At 37.9% G+C, this 21,972-nt stretch overlaps 1 protein-coding gene across 1 annotated transcript in view; it reads right to left on the bottom strand.

The window, feature by feature from the left end:
* The window catches only part of LOC140166115 (cleavage stimulation factor subunit 3-like), an 83,360-nt gene extending 71,111 nt beyond the window's left edge, over window positions 1-12,249 (bottom strand). Inside the window, 3 exon segments of the mRNA XM_072189501.1 lie at window positions 4,691-4,786; window positions 5,033-5,134; window positions 11,984-12,249. Coding sequence (XP_072045602.1) covers window positions 4,691-4,786; window positions 5,033-5,134; window positions 11,984-12,016 — 231 coding nt within the window. The 5' untranslated portion in view covers window positions 12,017-12,249.
* Window positions 12,250-21,972: the final 9,723 nt, after the last annotated feature.

Raw genomic sequence — 21,972 nt, 5'->3', positions numbered from 1 at the left:
AGATACCAAGGAATTTAAGGTCAAAGGTCATATAGGGGTCATTGTAAATAATTGAATAAAATGATGTCCATTTCCACAAAATGGTACCATAGGTAATCATTACAAGACCACTTGCTTTATCAAAATCATGTCCAAGGATTCCTGCACTTTTTGTCATACACTGCCTAAACACAAAAGTGACCCCGCCCCTGGAATTGGCCAACCATTCTCATCCATGATATTTCTGGCCCTACAAAAGGTCATTTTAAGGTCATCTTGATAAATTATCATGAAACTTGGTCAAAATGATCAGCAATATGTCTACATTATTAGGTCATTTCATCATCAAGGGTCATCTAAGATTTAATCCTTAGTACAGATTGTTAGCTCTTAAGGATGTCTTCATGGAGTCAAAAAACTTGGATCACTTGCAGTTCTAGTTCACATAAAACTGATTAGCAATTACACACTAAAACCTCATTAACTTTCAAGCACTTGATTGATCGCGAATGCATAACTTCATTATTATAGTATACGGCCATTATGATTGTGATTTCCAACCCCGAATCCCAGGTATTATTGCGCCATTTTCTTAAACTGTGGGTGGGTCGGTGAACTGAGTGACTGTTTGGGCATGTGCACTATTTGAGGTATCTGCCTGTCATAGTCAGGATTATTTACTAACAATTTTTTTGGTATGCATGTGTGTCCGAGCATACATGACATGCACAGGTGAGTGGTTATGGGTCTACATAATGCTACCTTAAATAGTAAGTTTACTTCCCTACCTATCTTTAAATTTGTGGAAAGGACCTAGTACCTAACTTTGTACACATGCATCTTATTTACATAATTATAATTAAGACACAAAATGAAACATCTTCAACACAACAATATAGTTTTCTTCATTTAATGAAGAATTTGTGAAAATAGCTGCAAGTGGAGAACATCATTATTCAATTCATCAACATTACAGTATAATTTTACCAATATTATAATCATATCCTTTACTTATTCTTACTATGTACTTTTTAGTTAATAAACATGTGTAATTATCTATAACTACTACTCAATGAGTCATAAATTGAAGGCAATATCTTCATGTTTCTCAGTATTCACATTGCTGAGCCAAAGTTACATGTAAATAAAGCCCAGAGGAACACACAATTTCGGAAGTCAAAAAACGCACCAAAATATTCCTAAAAATGTGATTTCCCAAAAAGAAACCCAAAAACAAGTTGTAGACCCTAAATTACTTGAAATTCTAGTTTGCAAATAGGACAAATAATGCTGCTAAAAAAAGAAAAGAAGTTATCAACTTAAGTTTTTGTTGTTTTTTAAGCTGGATAAAGTTGTATGTCGCATTACTTTTGCTTCTATTGAACATAGCAATGCGTACAAATTCAATGTGTCCCTGGCTGTTCAACAGAAGCAAAAGTAATTACAACTGACAACTTTACCCAGCTTTAAAAAACTTCTTTTTTTTCCTTTTTATTAGCAGTATTTCTCGAATTTCTAAACTCGAGTAACAATTAATTTATTGTCTACAATGCCTTTTTTTCCTGAAATACATTAACATTGCCTTCAATCCAAGACAAAAACTGTTTCTTTCAACATATCTTTCTTCATCATTGATTAAAATAATCTCTATAAAATTCCACACACTGGAGTACTTGATAACACATTCCCGTAGATTGATGAAACACCCATCCATATTATCATATTTTATACCACCTTTTTGTTTTTTTAACAGCACCAGTTATCTCTCGACATGAAAAATGCAAAGCCGATAAACTTTTGCATGATTATTAAATTGACACAAATTTTCTTTCATTTTTACTCATATTATAAATATGCAAATTCACAACTTAGTCTTCAACTAAGTATTGATTTTGCAACAACCAAGTAATTTCATTCATTGCTATTCTCTTCTTTCTCAGCTTGGATAGTTTTCCAAAACATAATATCACATATATATTGCTTAGCATTTTTAATTTGATTAAAAATATTTCAAGAAGTTATTTATGTTTAATAACTACCAGAACATTTCCAAAAATACAGTAGTACTAATAAATGTACCAACAAAACATGGGAATAAAATAAAATAGAATCTGGTTGGGAAAAAACTGTATTATAAAAATAATACCTTTTTTTTATCAAAGAAAATAAAAATAAATCAAAGTCCATTAAAAAATAACACAATCTAAAATGAAAGAAATTCAAAACTTGGGAAAAGGATCAATTAGTAGTCAAAATATATTACCATTCTTTTAATGTCCAGTTTAACCAATTAATTGTTCGAGGCAGATCAATATTGGCAGAGCACATCTTTGGTAGAGCACATTATTGGCAGTTCATATATCATTGGTATATTTTGACTTCTATTATATAGTTATACTTACCACAACTTGTAGATCAACACAATGTTTTCGCAGCGCACAACGCAAATTTGGGCAAGCAGCGCAATTCTAGCGACAGGTTTAACTAGCTTAAATGCTCGCACTCGCTCTAACGCATGAGTGTTTTTGCAAAATAAAGTCTGCACAAATATCAGTTTACCTGGTATGATCTCAGGAATGAACTGATATATTTAACTTTGAAGTCGATTCCATTTTGAGCTTTGAGACATGTTATCCAATCATTGCAACCAAATATGCCAGTAAGAGGAAAGGCATTATAATTATTATAAATAATATTGATGTATATCGTGCACATCTACAATGTACTTTCTGCTCAAATAGTCATCATGAAATCATCGCTTTATGCAGACATTATTATTCTATTATACTCCTAACCTTAGTCTTGTCAGCAATTTTATCTCTCACTATTCTCTCTTGGTCTATATGCTCTCACTCACTGTTGTTTTCATTCATCCATCCAACCAACATGTATTATGATTCACAAGACATCTTTCACTCATTCTCTTGCAAAGACTTTCTCATACTTTCATAACTAGTCTCTCTTGGGTGTTGGATGCTTCCCTGTATGATTTTTATAAAATCAAAACCTTATCAAACAATGTGGATTCTGGGTTTGTCTACCGGAAGTCAGTTTGACCTTAATTTCCCTATCATTGTGGAACAACCTGTAGTATATAACACTGGAACGTGTATATACACTCTGCTGATCGTGTACATTGGGGTGCTAATTGACTTGCTGTTAGCCCCGCGCATATTGTATTGGAATTTTGGTCCAACTGACTTCTACAGAAACCCAGGATCCATGCATAAGTGACCCCCATTCCCAACTAAATAAATTCTCAAATATTCTCTCATCAGAATGCAACACCTAAATAGAGGCATTTTATTGAATAATCCCATCAAGGTAGCTTACCAATAATTCACTCTATTTTGTGACCTCCATTGTAGTCCATCTTCTTTAAATGAACCATCCATGGCTCCAGCTACAAAATATGAAAGCCACTAACCAGATGTGCAACATACAATGTCTCCACTCATCCTTTCATACATGCAGGCTTCCCTATTAATATCAATTCTGCATAAATCATTCAATTTTGCTTTCTCAGGTTATTCTTCTTTCTCAGTTTCACATATATGAACAATGAGCATGCTCACAGTATCATGGCATGTATTGTCATAGCACATTTTGTGTGGTTTTGGATAACTTCATTTTACACTGTCCTCTCTCATTAATGCCCCAGGGTCCTCCCCATTACAAGCATTGCTACATGTAGTACTGCCTTGCAGTCCTGTGGTACTCCACGAGCAATACAGAATTCTTACCAATACTGTAAACACGCTCCATGGTCGCACACATGGATTGGATATTGTGAAATCTGCCAATGTGGGCACTGCACTGTATTTTCAGCCTTGATAGAACAGTTAGGTTGAAAAAATGGTGGGAGCATTTATTACGGGGAGCGCTTACTAGAGGGGGCATTAATTTGAAAAAATACGGTATGCTCATTGCATTTGCTTTTCTCCTGAAAAGGCAATTCACTGTCGGACATTAAAATGAGTTGTTAACCAAGTCCACCTTAAACATGTAGACAAGGTACATGCATGCTCAGCTGTATTCCTATCTCACATACCTTTATGTCTCTCTTCAGCTCTCCACACTGATCTTACACTGCGTTTTTACATACACATAAATGTTCGCTCACTAAGATGCACCTTTTTTTATGTCCAGTAGCTTTTTTTAAATGTGAGCAACTCCTACGCATGCACCAACTGCTGAAGAATGTAAAAAAAGCATCTTGCACCCAAAAATCGCTTAGCGTGCGGCATCTGCGAACATACTACTGACAGCGAGTAAATGAGACAAATTGAGTCCAAGAAATGACACACTTGAGGCAAAGAAAATCACACAGCGAGTCAAATAAACGACACAGGGCTCAGGCGTGGATATTTGTTTATGGAGTAAAAGGTCAAGTTTAAGTTGATATCTCACAAAACCATACCCCTCTACAGTTTGTACACAAATTGAGCTTACTAAATACCCCATATTTCCCAGTGCCCTCCATGCACCGCTTGTGTTAGTAGAACTGCTTGTTGTATATTATTTCAAAATTTTGTTTGTGAACTAATTTTGCCCAAAAAAATGATTAGCAAATCTTTCCATTTGAAAATCTAAAGAAACACAACTTTCAGTAAAAAAATGCTTATGTGTAAATAAAAATATTATTATGTATACTCTACCGCATTGGTCTGTATGACAACGTTAAGAAGAGACAATGAAGTTTATAAGGCACCTCTTGTTCAATGTAGATCTTCCAGTAGCGGCCAGAGTTGGTGAATGTTGACACGAGGAGCTCGTACAGCGGACGCGCTTTTTCCACCTGTTGCGACTGAAAATGAAACAAGAGATGGATAGAAAGTTAGAAACATCCATGGATTCTCGCCATATAACTTTGGGTGATAAATTGAAATATTTACAAGAATGGAATCTCGCCGAATTTCTGACCCTGCAATTCTGCTAGTGCACCCAAGGTGCCTCTGGTTATTTTTTCCCTGCAACATACACTGTGTATTCATTCAAGTTAATTATTTTCCTCACCGTATCATGTTTCTCTGAACGTCATTGTAAACCTTACCTGTGCTTCTCTTAGTAATATGCTCCATGCATCCAGATCATATGGGTACGTTTCAATTTTCTTCTGAGCCTTTTTCACTTTCTCTGGGATGTAGCCCCATCCCTATAAAGAAACAAAGTGTTATACAGGTTAATACACTCCTCAAGAGCTTTGAAGTGATGAAAGAGGGCGAGATGGCCGAGTGGTTAAGGCGTTGCGCTGCTGGCCGGGAGATACGATCGACGAGGGTTCGAGCCTTGGGCAGGGTAGCACTAGGTTTTAAATCCAGGGTTCTCAGAACCCTGAACCCCTGAAAGTGTTAAAAATATGCGCTCAAATCCTAAAATGAGGGGTTCTCTAGTCAAGTATTGAATGCCCGTTTCAATATATCAGTATCAGATTTTGTGATTTTGGTTATGTGTAAATAGTTTATGGCCTGGCAAAACGCGATCTCCCTTTCACGCCGCGATTCTCGCTATTAAGGCAATGTCATGTAAGGACCGATCGTTATTTACGGCAGGGGTAATGGGCGCTTTGGAAAAATATCGACAAAAATTTCGCATTCCCCCTCCTGGTTCAACGAAAAATTTTCTGTTCCCCCCCTCAGGCTCAAGACCCAAAAAAAATTCGGATTCCCCCCCTCAAAACGCCCATTACCCCCCTGTCGTAAATAACGATCACTCCCTAACCAACTATCTGGCTTTTAAAGAAAGTTCCCACGCAGTGTACTTGCTATAAAAGTGTTGCTTTATGCCATAAAAGTTCGGCCGAATTCCATAAAATGCAGTTCAACTTTGGCAAAGTGCAGAATTCAACAGCATTGCAAGTCACATGTGACGAGTGAAAAAGCCATGATTTACTCAATAAAAAATGACATTTCATTGCTAATGAGTTCAAGTTTAGGCCAAATATCATGATATTTATTGAATTACTGGAGTATTTTGACTATAAAACATAATTCAAGGGCAAATTTTTGTCACCTTTTCCTTCTACGGCCTCGTATTTCACCGCTGGCATATCTCTACACACCAGGCTTCCCGTTAGTGTGCGTCATTGCGTCCAGACGCGTATTTTACAAATTTGGACGCAAGTTCACATGGCTAATCAAGTATTTTGCGTCCATGTGGGCGCGAGACAAAACTTCGAAATTTAATCATTAATTGATGATAAAAATAAGAAATTGTTTTATTTTTACGATAATAAAAGCCCCAAAATTTTGACCAACCTGCGAAGAATTGAAGTAAATTCTGCAATATTTGTAAATGCAACGTCAGGAAGTCGTGCACTTTTTGCATGCTTTCCGTCGCGATCGCTGTTTGATGGGGAAAGTCCCAATTGATGCAATTGTTTGTTTACAAAGCATGCTGAACTGACGACGTGCAGTTAATGTTTATTTAGTTATTTATCACAACCTGACAATATTCAGTTTTTAATATTTTAAGTTTATTTTTTCATAAATAATCTACGTTTCCTTTATTAGTATTATTGTTACGATGAATAAAAGCAATTTTAAAGACAAAATCCAAATGATAACCTTTTTTTGTATTATTTGTGGCAGCGCATGTTTTAGCTTTTATAGCAACAACACGTGGATCGAAGTAAAAGTAAACCCGGCAGTAAACGTACGAACATTTGCTAAAGATTGACAGACTTTGCGCATGTTTTTGCAGCTGTTTCTGACCATGTTTCGGACCAAAACTGATGCAGAAATGAGAAAAATTATCATTGCGACTGGAGGTGGAATATCACGGCGAAATTTTTATTTTAACAATCAACATTTGATGAGGTAGACCGGGGTACGTGTGTTAGCAACGAGGGGTTGCCGTTGCGTTACCGGTATGATTGATCGTGAATTTCAGATGGGACAAAAATCTGTCTGGACGCAAGTTTTTTCAATCTTGTCAGCAAACTTGCGTCACACATGACGCACATTTTAAAACCCTTAACGGGAACCCTGCTACACACCACCCTTGAAGCATTCCTTACCGATCCCTAGAATTAGAAATTACCAACTCACGTACGTGTCGTCATTCAGTACTGCAATAAAACTCATCATTGATTCTATACAATATCACAATCTGTGTTAAATTACGCTGGAGGTGTGTATTTTATTTTTATTTTTAAATTATGTTACAATGCTACGGCGACTTCACTTCAACATTTATGTTATTGCATTTTATGTTACATAATTTCTGGACAGGTCGTAAATATTGGAGATCGAAGCTTTTATTTTTCTTTCACATGTTTTCATTTTTCTGCGCGCATGAAAACCCCGAACTGGTATGCAAAAATGAATAGATGCGCTCAAACTTAAAAAAATGCGCGTGGCGCGCAAGAACGCAACTTAGCGCGACCCCTGGCCTTGGGCTTGCCTTAGGTGAAAATTCTCTTCCCTCCCAAAAAGTTCCTATATGGTCAGGAATCCTTCAATACAGTTCAGTTATTAATTTCAGAATTTAATTGAAGGATTTCTTCTCGCCCCCATACACTGCTTATCACGTGCAGATATAGGTAGTGTATCATGTACATGTATGTGCTTTGTCCGTGATTCGGAAGTCACGTAAAGCCGTTGGTCCCGTGTACAGGAAGAGTCAAACCCTGTGCACGTTAAGTGTCAGAGCTATTCGAAAAGAGAAGGGGAACCATCCCCGGTTCTGATATCTGCAATCAATCCTAGGTTCCAGGATCGTGCATCTAAAAAACTGTGCACGTTAAGCCTGTGCGACAATACTCAATTTGAGGTATGCACGTATATAGGAAGAAGGAAAAAGGCATGAAAAGATGAGTGGAAAATGTTTAAGAACTTATGTAATGAGGGTATTTTCTCATATTTAAATACATCACATTTTTCAAGAAATTTGCCATCTTGAATATATATAAACATTAAACAACATAACATAAATCTGTTTTTCAAGAAATTTGCCATCTTCAATAAATACAGAATTGTGTTATGCAGTAAAAAACTGTCTAGCCACAAATTTGTTCACCGCTAGCTTCACATTCGAGGCACGCTTTTGGGAATTTTAACGTTTTTATATAAATAAAAGGCATGATGTTTGTATACATACAGCTAACAACGGTCATGGCTTAAGGGTGTGAGTGAGTCCGGGAATTCATCTGGCGAGAATCATATTACCGGGCAGGAAATTCCAGGCTCGATAAATCGCCTGTCCGATTGCCCGGGGCAATTAAAAATACTGTCGGGCAAGCTAAATCATCAGCAATTGCAAAATTACTGTGCAATGACGGCATTATGATTGTGTTCATATTTTACTTACATTATAGCAATGCAGATCGACAAAACAAACAGTACAAAATATATTTCCCGACAAGCCAGCAACTTAATTTCCAACTAATTTCCACTGTTATTGATCACAGGCTATTATTATGATAACACTGCAATGTATTCCTACACCTGTTCATACCGCCCGGTCCGTGGGAATCCCCCACATCACCGTACATGTTATTGAATGAGAGTGAGACAAATGTTTTCATTATTAATGAGGTCAATCGGATGACCCCGAAACACGTACAGTGCATATCGCAGTTTATGATATGGTGGATACCGTACGAGCACATGTTTAAACTTTTCCATGACCCCGAAAACATGTACAGTGCATATCGTATACTGCATAATACGACCATGTGGGTACGGCACTCATGAATTATTCAGCGCACGTGGTTGCCGGACGTCGCAAGCCTGCCCTGGGAAAGTCATCTAATTTGCATAGAACATTACAGCCACAGGCTCACAGCCCACAACGGCTCTTTGATCTTCTTGTTGTGCTTATTATTGAATTACTGTACCAAAAGATATTGGGGATCGGCTGGTGGCATCAGCAACAAGGGGCTTTCCCTGACGATTAAAATCAGGTCATGACACTGCACATGTTATCAGTGCACAACGTTGTGTAAACAGTTAATTAATTTCTTTGGAGGTATTATTCCACCATGGATTAATTTTTAATTCGCAAGTGAAAAGATGCAGATCTATGCTCCTGATCGGGCTGATTCTGAAAGAGCCAGTGGAACATCTCAAGTGAGTCAACTAGGTCGTACCGCGGCGGCGGTACCCTGTGCTATTTTTAGACAATTTTAGCTATTGCAATACTGCAACTTGTTGATGGTTTTCTTTCTCAAATTTTCGGGCATAATCGGGCAAACAAAAGTTGACATAAAAAAATTTATCGGAGCCTGGGAAATTCCCTGCCCGGTACCCGAAATTAAAAAAGTATTTTTTTTTTCGGTTTTCTAAAGTTGTTTTCTTTAAACTTCCGTGGTCGGGGTACACGCTGGTGAATTGCGATCGCGTAAAAGTGACAAGGTCGCCTACTACGCGCTACCGAACAGACAACCAATGGGTCAACCGACTTGTTGTCAAGTGCATTGATCAGCCAATCAGCGTGATTGCTTATTTTTTCTGTGTGTACGCTCGTAGACGCTTGGCGCACAGCTCGGACCACGGAAGTTTAAAGAAATTAACTTTAGTGTCCATGGACTTAGACCTAAATGCTAGGATCATTCATGGTTGACCTAAAAAAAAATTGTGCACAATGTTTTGTGTAAACTTGACAAAAGATCGCCGCACTGCACAATCATGAAAATGGTGATCTTTTCTTTTAGACCACCGAGCTATAATACTAGGTCAAAATTACAAATTTATCAAAATAAACTTTTGCATCAAGGTTAAACATGTTTTTAGATATACAAACATACCTTAAATTTCATTAAACAAGCTCTTATTTTGTTCCAAAATCCATGATTTTATCACTGGGGGGGATGGGGCTGGGCTGCTCCAAAACGTTCCCGTAGCATGCCATGAGCGCTAGCGCTTGATGTAGACTCCTTTTTACGGTAATTTACGCTTGCGTACTGTACATGTTCAAGCACGTTTGTTTAACATGTTTTAGAGTTTTTCAATGCGTGACACAATTCTGCAATCAAGTCTTCAAGATGGCAAATTTCTCGAAAAACATACTGTATTTTTCTAAGAAAATTCCCTCATTTCACACATTCTTTGCCACTTTCCACTCATCTGATTCTTTTTATGTGACGGAAGTGATGCTGATTTTATGAAGGTATGTTTCTTGCTTCTCCGATCATTTTTAAATTGTTTTTACAGACAAAAGCTTACCAGCACTGCAGCAGAATAACCGTTTCACTTCATGACTTGTTTTCAAAAAGTTGTTTTAACCATGTAACGTTATTTTTTATATTAATTTCCCTCATTTATCGAAGCCCTGCCCTCCTTCAAATACTAATAAACTGACTCCAAAGTATTTGACAACTGTTTGACCTTGATGCAAAGGTAAACCTTGGCGATCCTGACTTTTAGACCACCCGAGCTATATAAGGTACAAATTGCAAATTTATCATATTAACTTTCGCAACAAGGTTAAACATGTTTTCAACTGTACAAACATACCTTTTATTCCATCAAACAAGCTTTATTTTGTTCCAAAATTCACGTTTTTATAGCTATTTTTGACGTAAAAGAGCTGGTTACAAAACCGGTGATGCCAGCTCAAGTTTTCGCGTAGCACAAGCGCTTGATGTACGCTCATTTTGACGGTAATTTACGCTCGCGTATCATGCATTTTCAAGCGCGTTTGACATCGTTAATTACTGCATGACGCAATTCTGCATTTATTCAAGATGGCGAATTTCTCGAAAAACATGATGTATTTTACCCCGTAATTTCCCTCATTACTCAAAGCCCTGCCCTCTTTCACAATATTTTAGCTTCTTGGATATCATCGGAAACATAGATTAGTAATATTAGGTAGGTCACTGTATTTTTAAAGATTGTTTAGATGGTTTTTACAATGAAAAAATTGATGTTAAAGCTTCTTTTCAAAAATTGGTTTTAGCTTGTTAAAAAACGGGTAAAAAATCGTTTTTAGCTTGTTGGATATTGTTGCTTAATAGTTTAAAGGGCGATCCTGACTTTTAGACCACCCGAGCTATATAAGGTACAAATTGCAAATTTATCATATTAAACTTTTGCAACAAGGTTAAACATGTTCTCAACTGTACAAACATACCTTTTATTCCATCGAACAAGCTTTATTTTGTTCCAAAATTCACGTTTTTATAGCTATTTTTGACGTAAAAGAGCAGTAACAAAACCGGTGATGCAAGCTCCGAAGTTTTCGCGTAGCACAAGCGCTTGATGTACGCTCGTTTTGACGGTAATTTACGCTAGCGTATCATGCATTTTCAATCGCGTTTGACATCGTTTTACATGGATTTAATTCTGCATTTACATTGTTTATTCAAAATGGCGAATTTCTCAAAAACGTGATACATTTTACCCGAAATTTCCCTCATTACTCAAAGCCCTGCCCGTTTTCACAATATTTTAGCTTCTTGGATATCATCGGAAAACATAGATTAGTAATATTAGGTAGGTCACTGTATTTTTAAAGATTTTTTAGATGATTTTTACGATGAAAAAATTGACGTTTTAAGCTTCTTTTCAAAAATTGGTTTTAGCTTGTTAAAAAACGGGTAAAAATCGTTTTTAGCTTGTTGGATATTTTTGCTAAATAGTTTAAAGCTTGACTCCTTAGATGAAACTTTTAGTTTAAGCTTGTTAGAATATTAAACATTGATGAAATAGTAATATTTTAGCCCTATATATCGCGGGTGGTCTAAAAGTCAGGATCGCCGTTTAAAGCTTGACTCCTTACATGTAGATGAAACTTTTAGTTTAAGCTTGTTAGAATATTAAACCTTGATGAAATAGTAATATTTGAGCCCTATATAGCGAGGGTGGTCTAAAAGTCAGGATCGCCTAAACATTGATGCAAAAGTAATATTTAAGTCCCAATAATAGCGAGGGTGGTCTAATTTGGAAAAGATCGCCATGAAAATGATGCATGCTCCATCATCCATGCTAAAATTTGCAAGCCGACATCTTTCATTTTACATTAATACATGTTTATAACATGTAAATTAAAACGAACATACCGTGAAAAGTTCTGATCTATGATCCCCAGACATCGTCCCAAATGTTCTCTGTCCTTTCCTCGTGCAGTTACTGATCGGTTATGCTATAGAGGTTAACCAGAAGCGGTCTAAAACTCCAGTAAAATTACGTCTTCTTTCCTCAGAATTCTCGTCCTTCGCAAAACATGGCGTCCTTATCCTTGTGGGAACGTTCCCGGATGTTGTTGTTTTTTGTCCATTTAGAGGGCGCTATTACAAAATTTTAACAACATTTTCTTAAGCAGTGGGGGAGACTAGACACGATTTTCCACTAATGGCTGTAATGAGCTTTAAGGTTACACAAAGAGACGTATAAAAAACGTATAAAAGACGTATAAAGTTGTTCTCTAAAACAGAGTTTTCTCAGTAATCAAATATCGCAGCGAGTGAAATGTTGGTGCATTGGATGTAGCTTAAAGGTGAACCTCATTGAAAATAAAGTTATATATCAATGGAAAGCTTATGATGTCAGGAAGCAGAAAAGAATATTTTTTATTTGCATAGCGTACCAGGCTAGACATAATCTCCATGCAAAGATTGGATATTGGCACCCCCTAAATTACAAAACGAAATCGTTCAAATTGGGCGCTTTCGTTGATGACGTCAGCCCAGGGACACACAGTTACTTCCGGGTTTGATTGTAAACACAATGTCCGTGTATTACTGTGGCATGCATCGGGCCAATTCAGTCATTGTCAACTTTACATGAAAAATATCTTCAATAAAATAAGAATTACATGAAGGAAATATCATGATCAAATCAAGAATGAAGTTCCTGAATAAAGTGTGGGGATCAAAAATGGGAAAAGTGCTGGCCGGGGTGATTTGGGATAGGCCAAGCCATCCACGATATGCATAGGGAATATTACAGTAAAGCACGAAGAGCAAAGATTCGCCGAATGAAACAGATTGCAAAAAATAACTGCTACTAGTGCTACCAGTTCAGATCTTCACACCAAGTTGAGATGAACTTATCACAATGAGAAAATGAAGGAATAGAATAAGGTACATGTACAGGATTTTTTAATTATTTCTTAGCTTTACAACCGGTCATGGCCGGTCATGATAGGCGAACTTGTATATAGATACATACGGGATGAGCTCAGTGACTGACTGAGTCTCACTACGCCGAGTGTTCAGTATCCGCGACTGTACTGTACTTGCAGACAAAATGACCGATTTGATATTCACATTCTGATATTTCCAACTTATTGCTACTTCATCAGCAAAATTTATTCCTGTAAATGTTCCAAATATAAGGGAACGATTGATCAAATCTGCTGAAACACCCCATGAAACCACAGATATATGGAACACACAACGCACTGAGTGCTGCCGGCGGACGAAGCCCCGAAGCGAGTCGCTGTGTTTGTGCATATCCGTCTTCAGCAATTTACGCATCATGTTCGGTAATCCATAAAACATGAATGTTTCACTTTTTCAGTACCGTACACTGATTGTACTATCATTAAAGAATCGTGACACAAGTGACAATGTTTTAATTTTATTCAGATTTGAGATTTCCATTTAATAACGGTCTACTAAGCCTAAATTGTATTTATTTTATCATAAAGTATCTGCCCGAGTAGCCTATCTGTTTCTTTCAATCGTGATTGTGTGGAAAGAACGTATTACCGCAATGCACTAAATATGAAAACCTTTATATGGGCTGGATTTGACGAAATCGGCGGTTCTTTATTAATTTTTTGATTACTGCAAGACGATATTTTAAAAAATCAGATATTTTAAAATGAATCAAGAATAGGGAATGTCACAAAGAAGTATTTAATTTGTTATTCGATCATGTTTATTCAGTCCATGACATGAACGGTACTCGGTAGCAGCAAGCATTTGCGCATGGGATTGATCCCAGCGCGAAATTCAAACTCAATTACCCAGTTATACCCAGCCAGTTATGACTGATTTTGTCAAAAATTTACGGAAAATTTATGTGTTGACAATAATTCTATTATTTCTAATATATATAGAAGGAACCAGCAACTTGAAGATTCCTCTAATTTCAAGCTTTATCATGTTTATTGTGAAAATCAGACTTGCCGGGCAGCTTGCAAAGTACAGGAAGCAAGTCTTGTTTACGTGTTTCCGAGTAGGATCACGTGACTGCGAACCCTGAGCTTACGTCACGAGTATTCCCAAGGTCATAGACGATTGATTTGGGTGCTTTTTGGGCGCCTTAAAAAGACCAAAAATTCATTCATTTTTTAATTTTTCAGCTTTATTGGCCATCAAAAAATCGGAAAAAATAATTTTAGTATCCTGACATCATAAGCTTTTCATTGATATATAACTTTATTTTCAATGAGGTTCACCTTTAACATTTTTGTGTGTGTTATATACAAATTATTAGAATAAATTTGAAAATCCTTCGTTTAAAGCATTTTTACCCACCATGTTCACAACATCAAAAACACGTTCCATGAGGTTTTTTTCAAATGTGCGCTCCGTATAAATCCACACCGAGCGATTGTTTTCTTCTTTTCGTATTGTATTATAAATCGATCAAAGAAATAATGTTGCCATGGGGAAGAACCAAATACAGTACCGATTAAATTTTAAAAGCCCTTTTGGGGGAAAATTTTGGAGAATTTGCTTGAGAAAAAGCTGGTTTGTGAAATTATCGATATCTTGATTACGAGACGTTAATTTAGACATCTGAATACCTACATTATTTCTCAACATTCTGCCAATTGCTATTCCATTTGATTTTCACTCCAAATTGAAGCTAGTTTTGCAAAAAACGAGGTTTTCCTCCATCAGTTTGTTCAAAATTTCAGCGCCGACATGCGTGTTTATTCTAAGAGCCATAATGCGGACGCGATTGTAATCATCTTGAATTGCATCCAATTATAGTTATATCACCCGCTTTGAGAACAGTCTATTGCGTAAGTTGATCGATGGCCGAGTGGATAGAGCATTGGACTGATAATCTAATATGAACTATTTTTGTGGGTTCGAGTCTCCGTGTGGCTGAATTTTCTTTTTTTTTCTCTTTTCTCATTTTTACTTCCTTTCTTTCCTCTTTTCTTTCTCCCTTTTTTCATTTCTTTTTTTCATTTCTTTCTTTCTTTCTTTCATTTTCGTTTATTTTCTTTCTCTCTCTTTCTTCCTCTTTTTCACTATGTCTTTATTCTTTCTTGCTCCTTTCTTTTTAGTTTTATTTGATTGATTCGCTGAGTGCAGTGAATCGTGATTGATTGTTTTTCACTTTATATAATTCAGAAATTTGTAGGCCTGCTAAGTCTGTCTTGTTGATTTTCATCCCAAATTCGATTTACAAATAATTGCTTTTTGATATTGTTGTTGTTGCCTACCCTTAGGCCTACATTGTAATCAGGGGAATAGCAGCATTGATTTCATCAAAGATATCAAGGCTATAAATTCAAAATCAACACATTTTCCAGGGCGTAGCTTGACGAAGTGCCCCAATCAATTTTAAAATTTATAAAATCCTTGTGAAAATTGCCGAGAACGGCTTGTGCCACCCCCCGGCATCCGAGCTCCGGGCACGAGCTAAGCCAAGTTTCATAGCCTTTTCATGTCTTGACCGTGGATCGATATTCTATTGTAAGTAGGCCTACGTCCCGGTACGCTTGTTCATTTTCTGCATGGCTGTTTCTGTTATGAACTTACGCCCCTCTGAAATCAAGCGCATGAAAAACTCTCGGCTAACCTTAAAACTGAGAAATGAAACTCAAGAGAATAACGCAAGCGACCAATTCAGTCAATACAAGAACTGAAAATTAAAAAAAACGTTGAAAGAAAGAATGCTAGATTAAAGACCGGGAAAGTACAGGAGGGTAATGTAAATGCCATGGACAACTGTTACATTTTTGACCGAATTGACACACTCTAACAAGAATTTGGCCGGCCGGGGATTTGGTTTATCTTCTCCACTATGAACTCACAGACGATAGGTAAATAAATAGGCCTACCATAAAAAAGGCTCAGGAAACGGGGCACACCGACATCGCCTGGCTAATAATTATTTGGTGCAGCAGAGACATTAAAATGAATACACGGGATCGATACACGTGAATTGCTATGCACGATTTTGATATCAGACGAAAATCTTCGGATACTGGCTTAGAAAATGATGAATATCTCCCGTAAATGAATTTTTCTCAAGAAACCAGATGTGGTCTCATACACTTGAAAATACGTGTTGAACAGATATTATAGTCGTTAGCGTGCGCGTTGAACTCAAAATTTGACCAAAACTCTCAATTTTATATTGCGTTGGTCCTGTAGGCCTATGGACTACAGCGCGCAGCAGGCTATAGCGGCACTCACTCAAGTGGAGACAGTATATTAACCATTGACCGCAATGTCGTATACAATTAGCTTGCTAACACAGCGAGAAATCAATTACCCCGTCTATTGTCATAGCCTTAAGCCCGATCCTGACACCACATCGCGGCGCGATGCGATGCTGCGATGCCATAAAAACTGTTATTTGATCCAGGTTTATACGAGGTCAGCGGTGAAAATTCTCATCGCGCGGTGGAAATTTCGGTCCACGAAGGAGTTGAACAATGTTCAACTTTTTCGCATCGCGCTGCGATATCGCAGACGTGCACGTTTCAGTGGCGTACCGTGGCCGCCCCAACCCCGGGGGCTGAAGAAGAAACAATTTTGCCGCCCCTTCCTTAACAGCCCGAAAAGGTTGACCCAATTTTTTCACGGTCGTTTGAAAAGTGAAGAGCAAAAAAAAAAAAAAACCCTAAAAGCAACCTTTTTTCACATTTTTTACGCTTTTAAATTTTTGCGCCCTTTTTCTTTGTTAATTCGTTTTGCCGCCCCCTTCGTTGCCGCACGTCCGCCGCCCCTTCGTTTTTGACACCCCCTACTTTGACCCCGGGGGCTGGCGCCCCCAAAGCCCCCCCCCCAAAATACGCGCATGCGTTTGTGATTGGCTGCTGGAAAATCAAGGTCGGTAGAATGATAAAAGGAGATGCAGACCCCACACGCTTTTAAAACATAGCAACATCGCGCGATGAAATTAAAATGTACATTTTAATTTCATCGCGCGATGTTGAGATGTTTGAAAAGCATCGCAGCATCGCATCGCGCTGCGAAGTGGAGTCAGGATCGGGCTTTAGTCAGGTCACTTCGCTAATAATATGCATCTCATAAGGTCCGAATAAAATAGCCATGTGTGGCTGTGGATTCAACCTACCATGGCGATTTCTACTATGAAGATATCGGGGCGATGTCACTGTGCGCGGGGGGCTTGTGGAGCTCAGCCCCACCCCACCCAATAATTCCTGATGAAGTAAAAAATGTAACCAGATACCAGGAAACTATGGGTGTTTTGACCTATTTTTCGCAAAATTTCCTGACACCGAGGGGGGGGGCAACCAGCCAACTTCCTTGGGCACCCCAGAATGGGTCACCAAAATGTTCTCTTTCGTCAGCCCCCCCCATGTTGAAAATCTTCATAAGCCAATGATCAATGATATTAAACATTAAATTTGTGGACCGTAACTTCAAGCCACATTATTTCATTGGCAAACAAATTATTGCAAAAAATGAACATCCTAAATTTGGTAGGGTCTAATTTAATATTCACCATTTATCCATGTAATTAGTTTAGTTAAGAACTGGTCACCCTTTTCAGGCCTTCTGAATAGTCTTTTCTGTAATCATTCACACCAACATTTTTCTCTGGCGAATGAGAGCACAAAAAATGAAACATAAAAAATGCTGGCCGGTTAGGCGGTTTTCGGCATCAGGTGGCCGGTTGCAGGCGGCGGATGACATGATCGAGCCGGCAACTCGTGAAACCGCCCGGCCGTATGGCATTTTCCATATACTCAGTTAGTTTTGTGGGGTTCATTATCGAACCCCAACGGTTTTAGCTTGTATTTATATTATTTATCAACATAGGCCTATTTGTTTGTGATATTTCAAGCGTTTTAAAATTTCAAAATAATCCCATTCAATTACACGGTTGACGATGAAAATTTACTGAATTTAGGGACTGCACGTCCTGGCCGGTTGATCATCCGATCGGCGTGGCGCAACACTCAACTGCTCGTTGTCGAAAATAGGCCTATTCAATTTTCTTGATAAAGCATGTATACATCAAAATTTCGTCCCTTTTGGCAGTTTTCTATCGACGTTTCGTAATTATTGTGACAACAGCAGTCAAAAGTTGACGATTGTTTCTTCAGAGCAGTGTACGTGTCAAAATAACACTATAAAACTGCATGTCGAAATTTACCAAAGTTTATGCCGGTGAATTGAAGGGATATTGTCTAACATATTAATAATCAGTATGTCCTTTGTTGTGATTCCTTCATCCTCATACATGTTGTTTTGTTCAATTTGGAAGCCGCTATGCTGCAGATATGCCGGCATTCTGGAAACTGCTCGTTGTTTCGGCAATGCCGATTTTTGGCACTGACCAAAATGCCGATTTAGTGACCAAAATGACGATTTTTGGCACTGACTTGAGCATGTTGAGTGTCTGATATCGGCGCGGAAACTCTGAAACAATAACATTGCATATTCATGTAATAGTGTTGTGTAAATTGTGCATTTAGTCAAATTGGTCAGTGTCAAAAAATTTCTCTGTCTTCTCCTCTGCTGCATACTGGTCTTCTCGGCCGCGGTTGCGCCTCTTCGGCAATCCACTTTTCCAGATCTGCCTGACCAATGAGAAAAGTGGTATGTCGCCCTCTATAGGAGCAACAGCATGGTCCAATAAAAACATTTTACACTGAAAATACAAAAGCCACCGCACGTTTCATTTTATTTTACTTTTATAGTTATAAGCCTACTTTACATGCTTTAGTAAGCCTAATTAGTAACGTCCGTTTTACTTTTGTTTAGCCAATTGTTTCTTTATTGAGGTTTCTTCAGTGGAACAATTGCGGTTCTCATCCATTCATGTTTAGGGATTTAAAATATTCAATGTAAAAATCGGGAAAAACCCCCATCATGACCTATTTCTAGGCCTATTATAGAATTAGTCAATTTCGATGGTCCTTTTGCCCTTCTGGTATGATCAAATCCTCGATCGGACGTGTAGGCCCAACTATGTGCACTCACCAAACTTGAGTCTCCCCTAATTCGTTTCGCGGTTCAGGCTTGGCCCCCCAACTCAACATAAAAGTTGACAACCATGGGCCATGAGAGTTACCAAATTGCGCAGAAAAGGGGCTATTTTATATATATAGCAAGGACCGCGAAATTGGCAAAATAGGGGGTATTTAATTTGCACTGTCCGTGACTTGTGACAGTGAAATCAGCAAGATAGGGGTATTTAATTTGCACTGTCCGCGAATTGTGGATAAAAGGAGTACTTGAGAAAATCCAGAAATTTTATGTCAATATTTAGTGTCATTGATATTAATGGATGTTTGAAATTCTAATCATTGAAAAGGGGTGTTTGAAATTCTGGTCATTAAAAACTACAAAAAAGAGGGGGGGTATTTTGGCAAATTTTGTCCTCGATTTTGCATGAAAAAAAAAGGGGGGGGGGGTGAACTCTCATGGTTGTCAACTTTTTTGTTGAGTTGGGTGCGGGGGTTCAGGGTACGTGACCTGTGTTTTTTTTCTACCATCACTGACCAATGTTCACTCATATTTTTACAAAGTGAAGGCAAAATGTGTTTAGAAAAGTGTTTAATTCCGACCTAAACACTGTTTTGCAGTGTACGGTACCCTACCGGTATACAATCTGCCCCAAAAGAAACAATTTTTAGAATGACCCCGTTTTACCTTGAATGACCCCAACGTTTTAGCATCTGTCCCTATAAAAGAGCCCATGTTGAAAGTTGTGGCCGCACATGCGTGTCACCTTTGGAATGCCCCTGTCTTACCCCCCCCCACCACCACCACCACCACAGCACCACCCCACCCCCGCATATTCACCTGTCTTGTTCCCTCGGAAGAAGTCACGCGAGGTCATTTTGGGCCACCCATGGAAATATGACATTCATATTTAACAGTTTAAGCCTCATCCTCGTGATCTGTCTTGTATAACTTGTCCTCCTCCAAATCTGGTCTGATCTCCAATTAACAACAACCTACAAGATTCTATTCAACGTTTAACACCATGACATTTATTGTGTACATTCTTTCTTCAACTTGATAATTGAACCATAAAGCTAATACATTATTATATACAATAACTAGAAAATACCAAGAAAATCCTCTTTTCCGGTCAGCATGGTAAACCAAACGTCCGATTTTGCATACATCATTTTGTGATGAGTGCGGATTTGCAAAGTTAATGCAATCACTTCATCCATTTTTTCTTAGTACATGTACAACAATATTTGTCAAGAATGCTTCTCAAAAAAGAACAAAAAACTTGAAACCTTTTTATAGACATTCGTTTACAGAGAGGTATTATAAAAGAATGCTAAAAATCCAATTTTTCTTTCATTATTAACTTGGAGGTCGTTGAACCAAAAATATACAAACGGCTTTTTATATGAGCAAGGCTAATTTTATTGTCCAGTCTGAAAGACGTGCTAACAGACAACGAAATGCTGACGTTATCCAAAAACACTCAAAAAACCAGCAAAACATGAAGATAGGCCTACTGCATGATGTAATGCATTTTTGACAGAGGCACGGTTCAATTTAGTTCAACATAATTATAATTTTGGCCTATACCAACGAACTTAGCATCTGACCATCTCAATATTAGAATTTTAAAAACATTTGCTCGTTATCCCACAATAGCGAAAAATGGCAGTTCTTTTAAAATTCCGTTCTTGACAACTTTACGCGTAAGGAGACGGACTCAAAAAACTCTCCTAATTCAGCTGTTATTTGGTTGACTTCAGCCTGGTTGACTTCTATAAGATCATAATTTTCTCTGATCATTTTCAGACTAATTCAAAAGCACCTGCGGCGATGTCCTGCCCCTCCCCCCCCCCCCGGTGGCGTAGCCAGGGGTGGCAAAGAAGGGGGAGAACCTGCCCCCCCCCCTTGAGAAGTCTTGCCCCCTGTGGGATGCTGGCTGCCCTGATATTTAATATTTTTAGGCTTTATTTTGTACTTTTAAACCCATGTTTGACCATTTCCGTCAGGTTGTTGCATTGCCCACCCTCTGAAAAAGTGCTGGCTACCACTGCACCCCCCATCTGTAGGGGATATGGGAGGGGATTTTGCACCGCAACAAGATATATGTGTGGGGTGGTGCTAGTCTAAAACTATTATTATGAAAGACCATGTCACATGGTCACATCAATGAAGTTGGTCAAAAGACTACTAAATCCGACCAGCATCCAGGAGGGGAGGGGGCTTGGGTTTGAAAACACAAGTGAAAAGGGCACTGCGTGTGTTACAAATATATGGGGTAATCTAGAAAAATTATTCAGCTAAGGACGCACACATACATCGTTTAAACTAATATAGGCCTAACCATTTACTGTGAACATTTACTAACTTTGTTGGTCTGTTACCTATTCCAAGACATGGGACTACTAGTATATTAGGCCAAATAAAAAAATAAACATGTTTCACGTCCCCTCCCGCTTCCTTTTTTGAGGTTTTCTCAAATAAATTTTTATTTTTTGTTTTTTTGTTATAACTTTACAAAAAATATTTTTATGTTGTTGAGATGCTTTCTATAGCCTTGTTAAAGGGGGTAACCCTATTGGTTTTGGATATGGATTGTCTTTAAAATTACATAATAATATCAAATATCTCCCCCTTTAGGCCGTGTAAAATTAATATTTTGGTTCTCGTCCCTCCTCCTCAATTTCTGGGATTTGTCAGATTTTTTTTTTTTTTTAGATTTTTCAATTTTTTAGACTTTGGAATGATTTATGAAATCTTCATACATATAAATAAGTTTATTAGAGAACAAGCATCACTTCCAAGTCTTTTTGTGGTACTCTAGGGGTTTATCCTCAGAATCTCACATTTGAAAAAAAAAAAAAAAAAGGGCCTCATCGTTTCCTCGAGCACTGTTGGAGAAGACCGAAAAC

The sequence above is a fragment of the Amphiura filiformis genome, chromosome 12 (genome assembly GCF_039555335.1).
Source record: "Amphiura filiformis chromosome 12, Afil_fr2py, whole genome shotgun sequence".
Lineage (NCBI taxonomy): Eukaryota > Metazoa > Echinodermata > Ophiuroidea > Amphilepidida > Amphiuridae > Amphiura > Amphiura filiformis.
The sequence above is the reverse complement of the archived record's forward strand: the minus strand, read 5'-3'. Positions and strand labels throughout refer to the sequence as shown.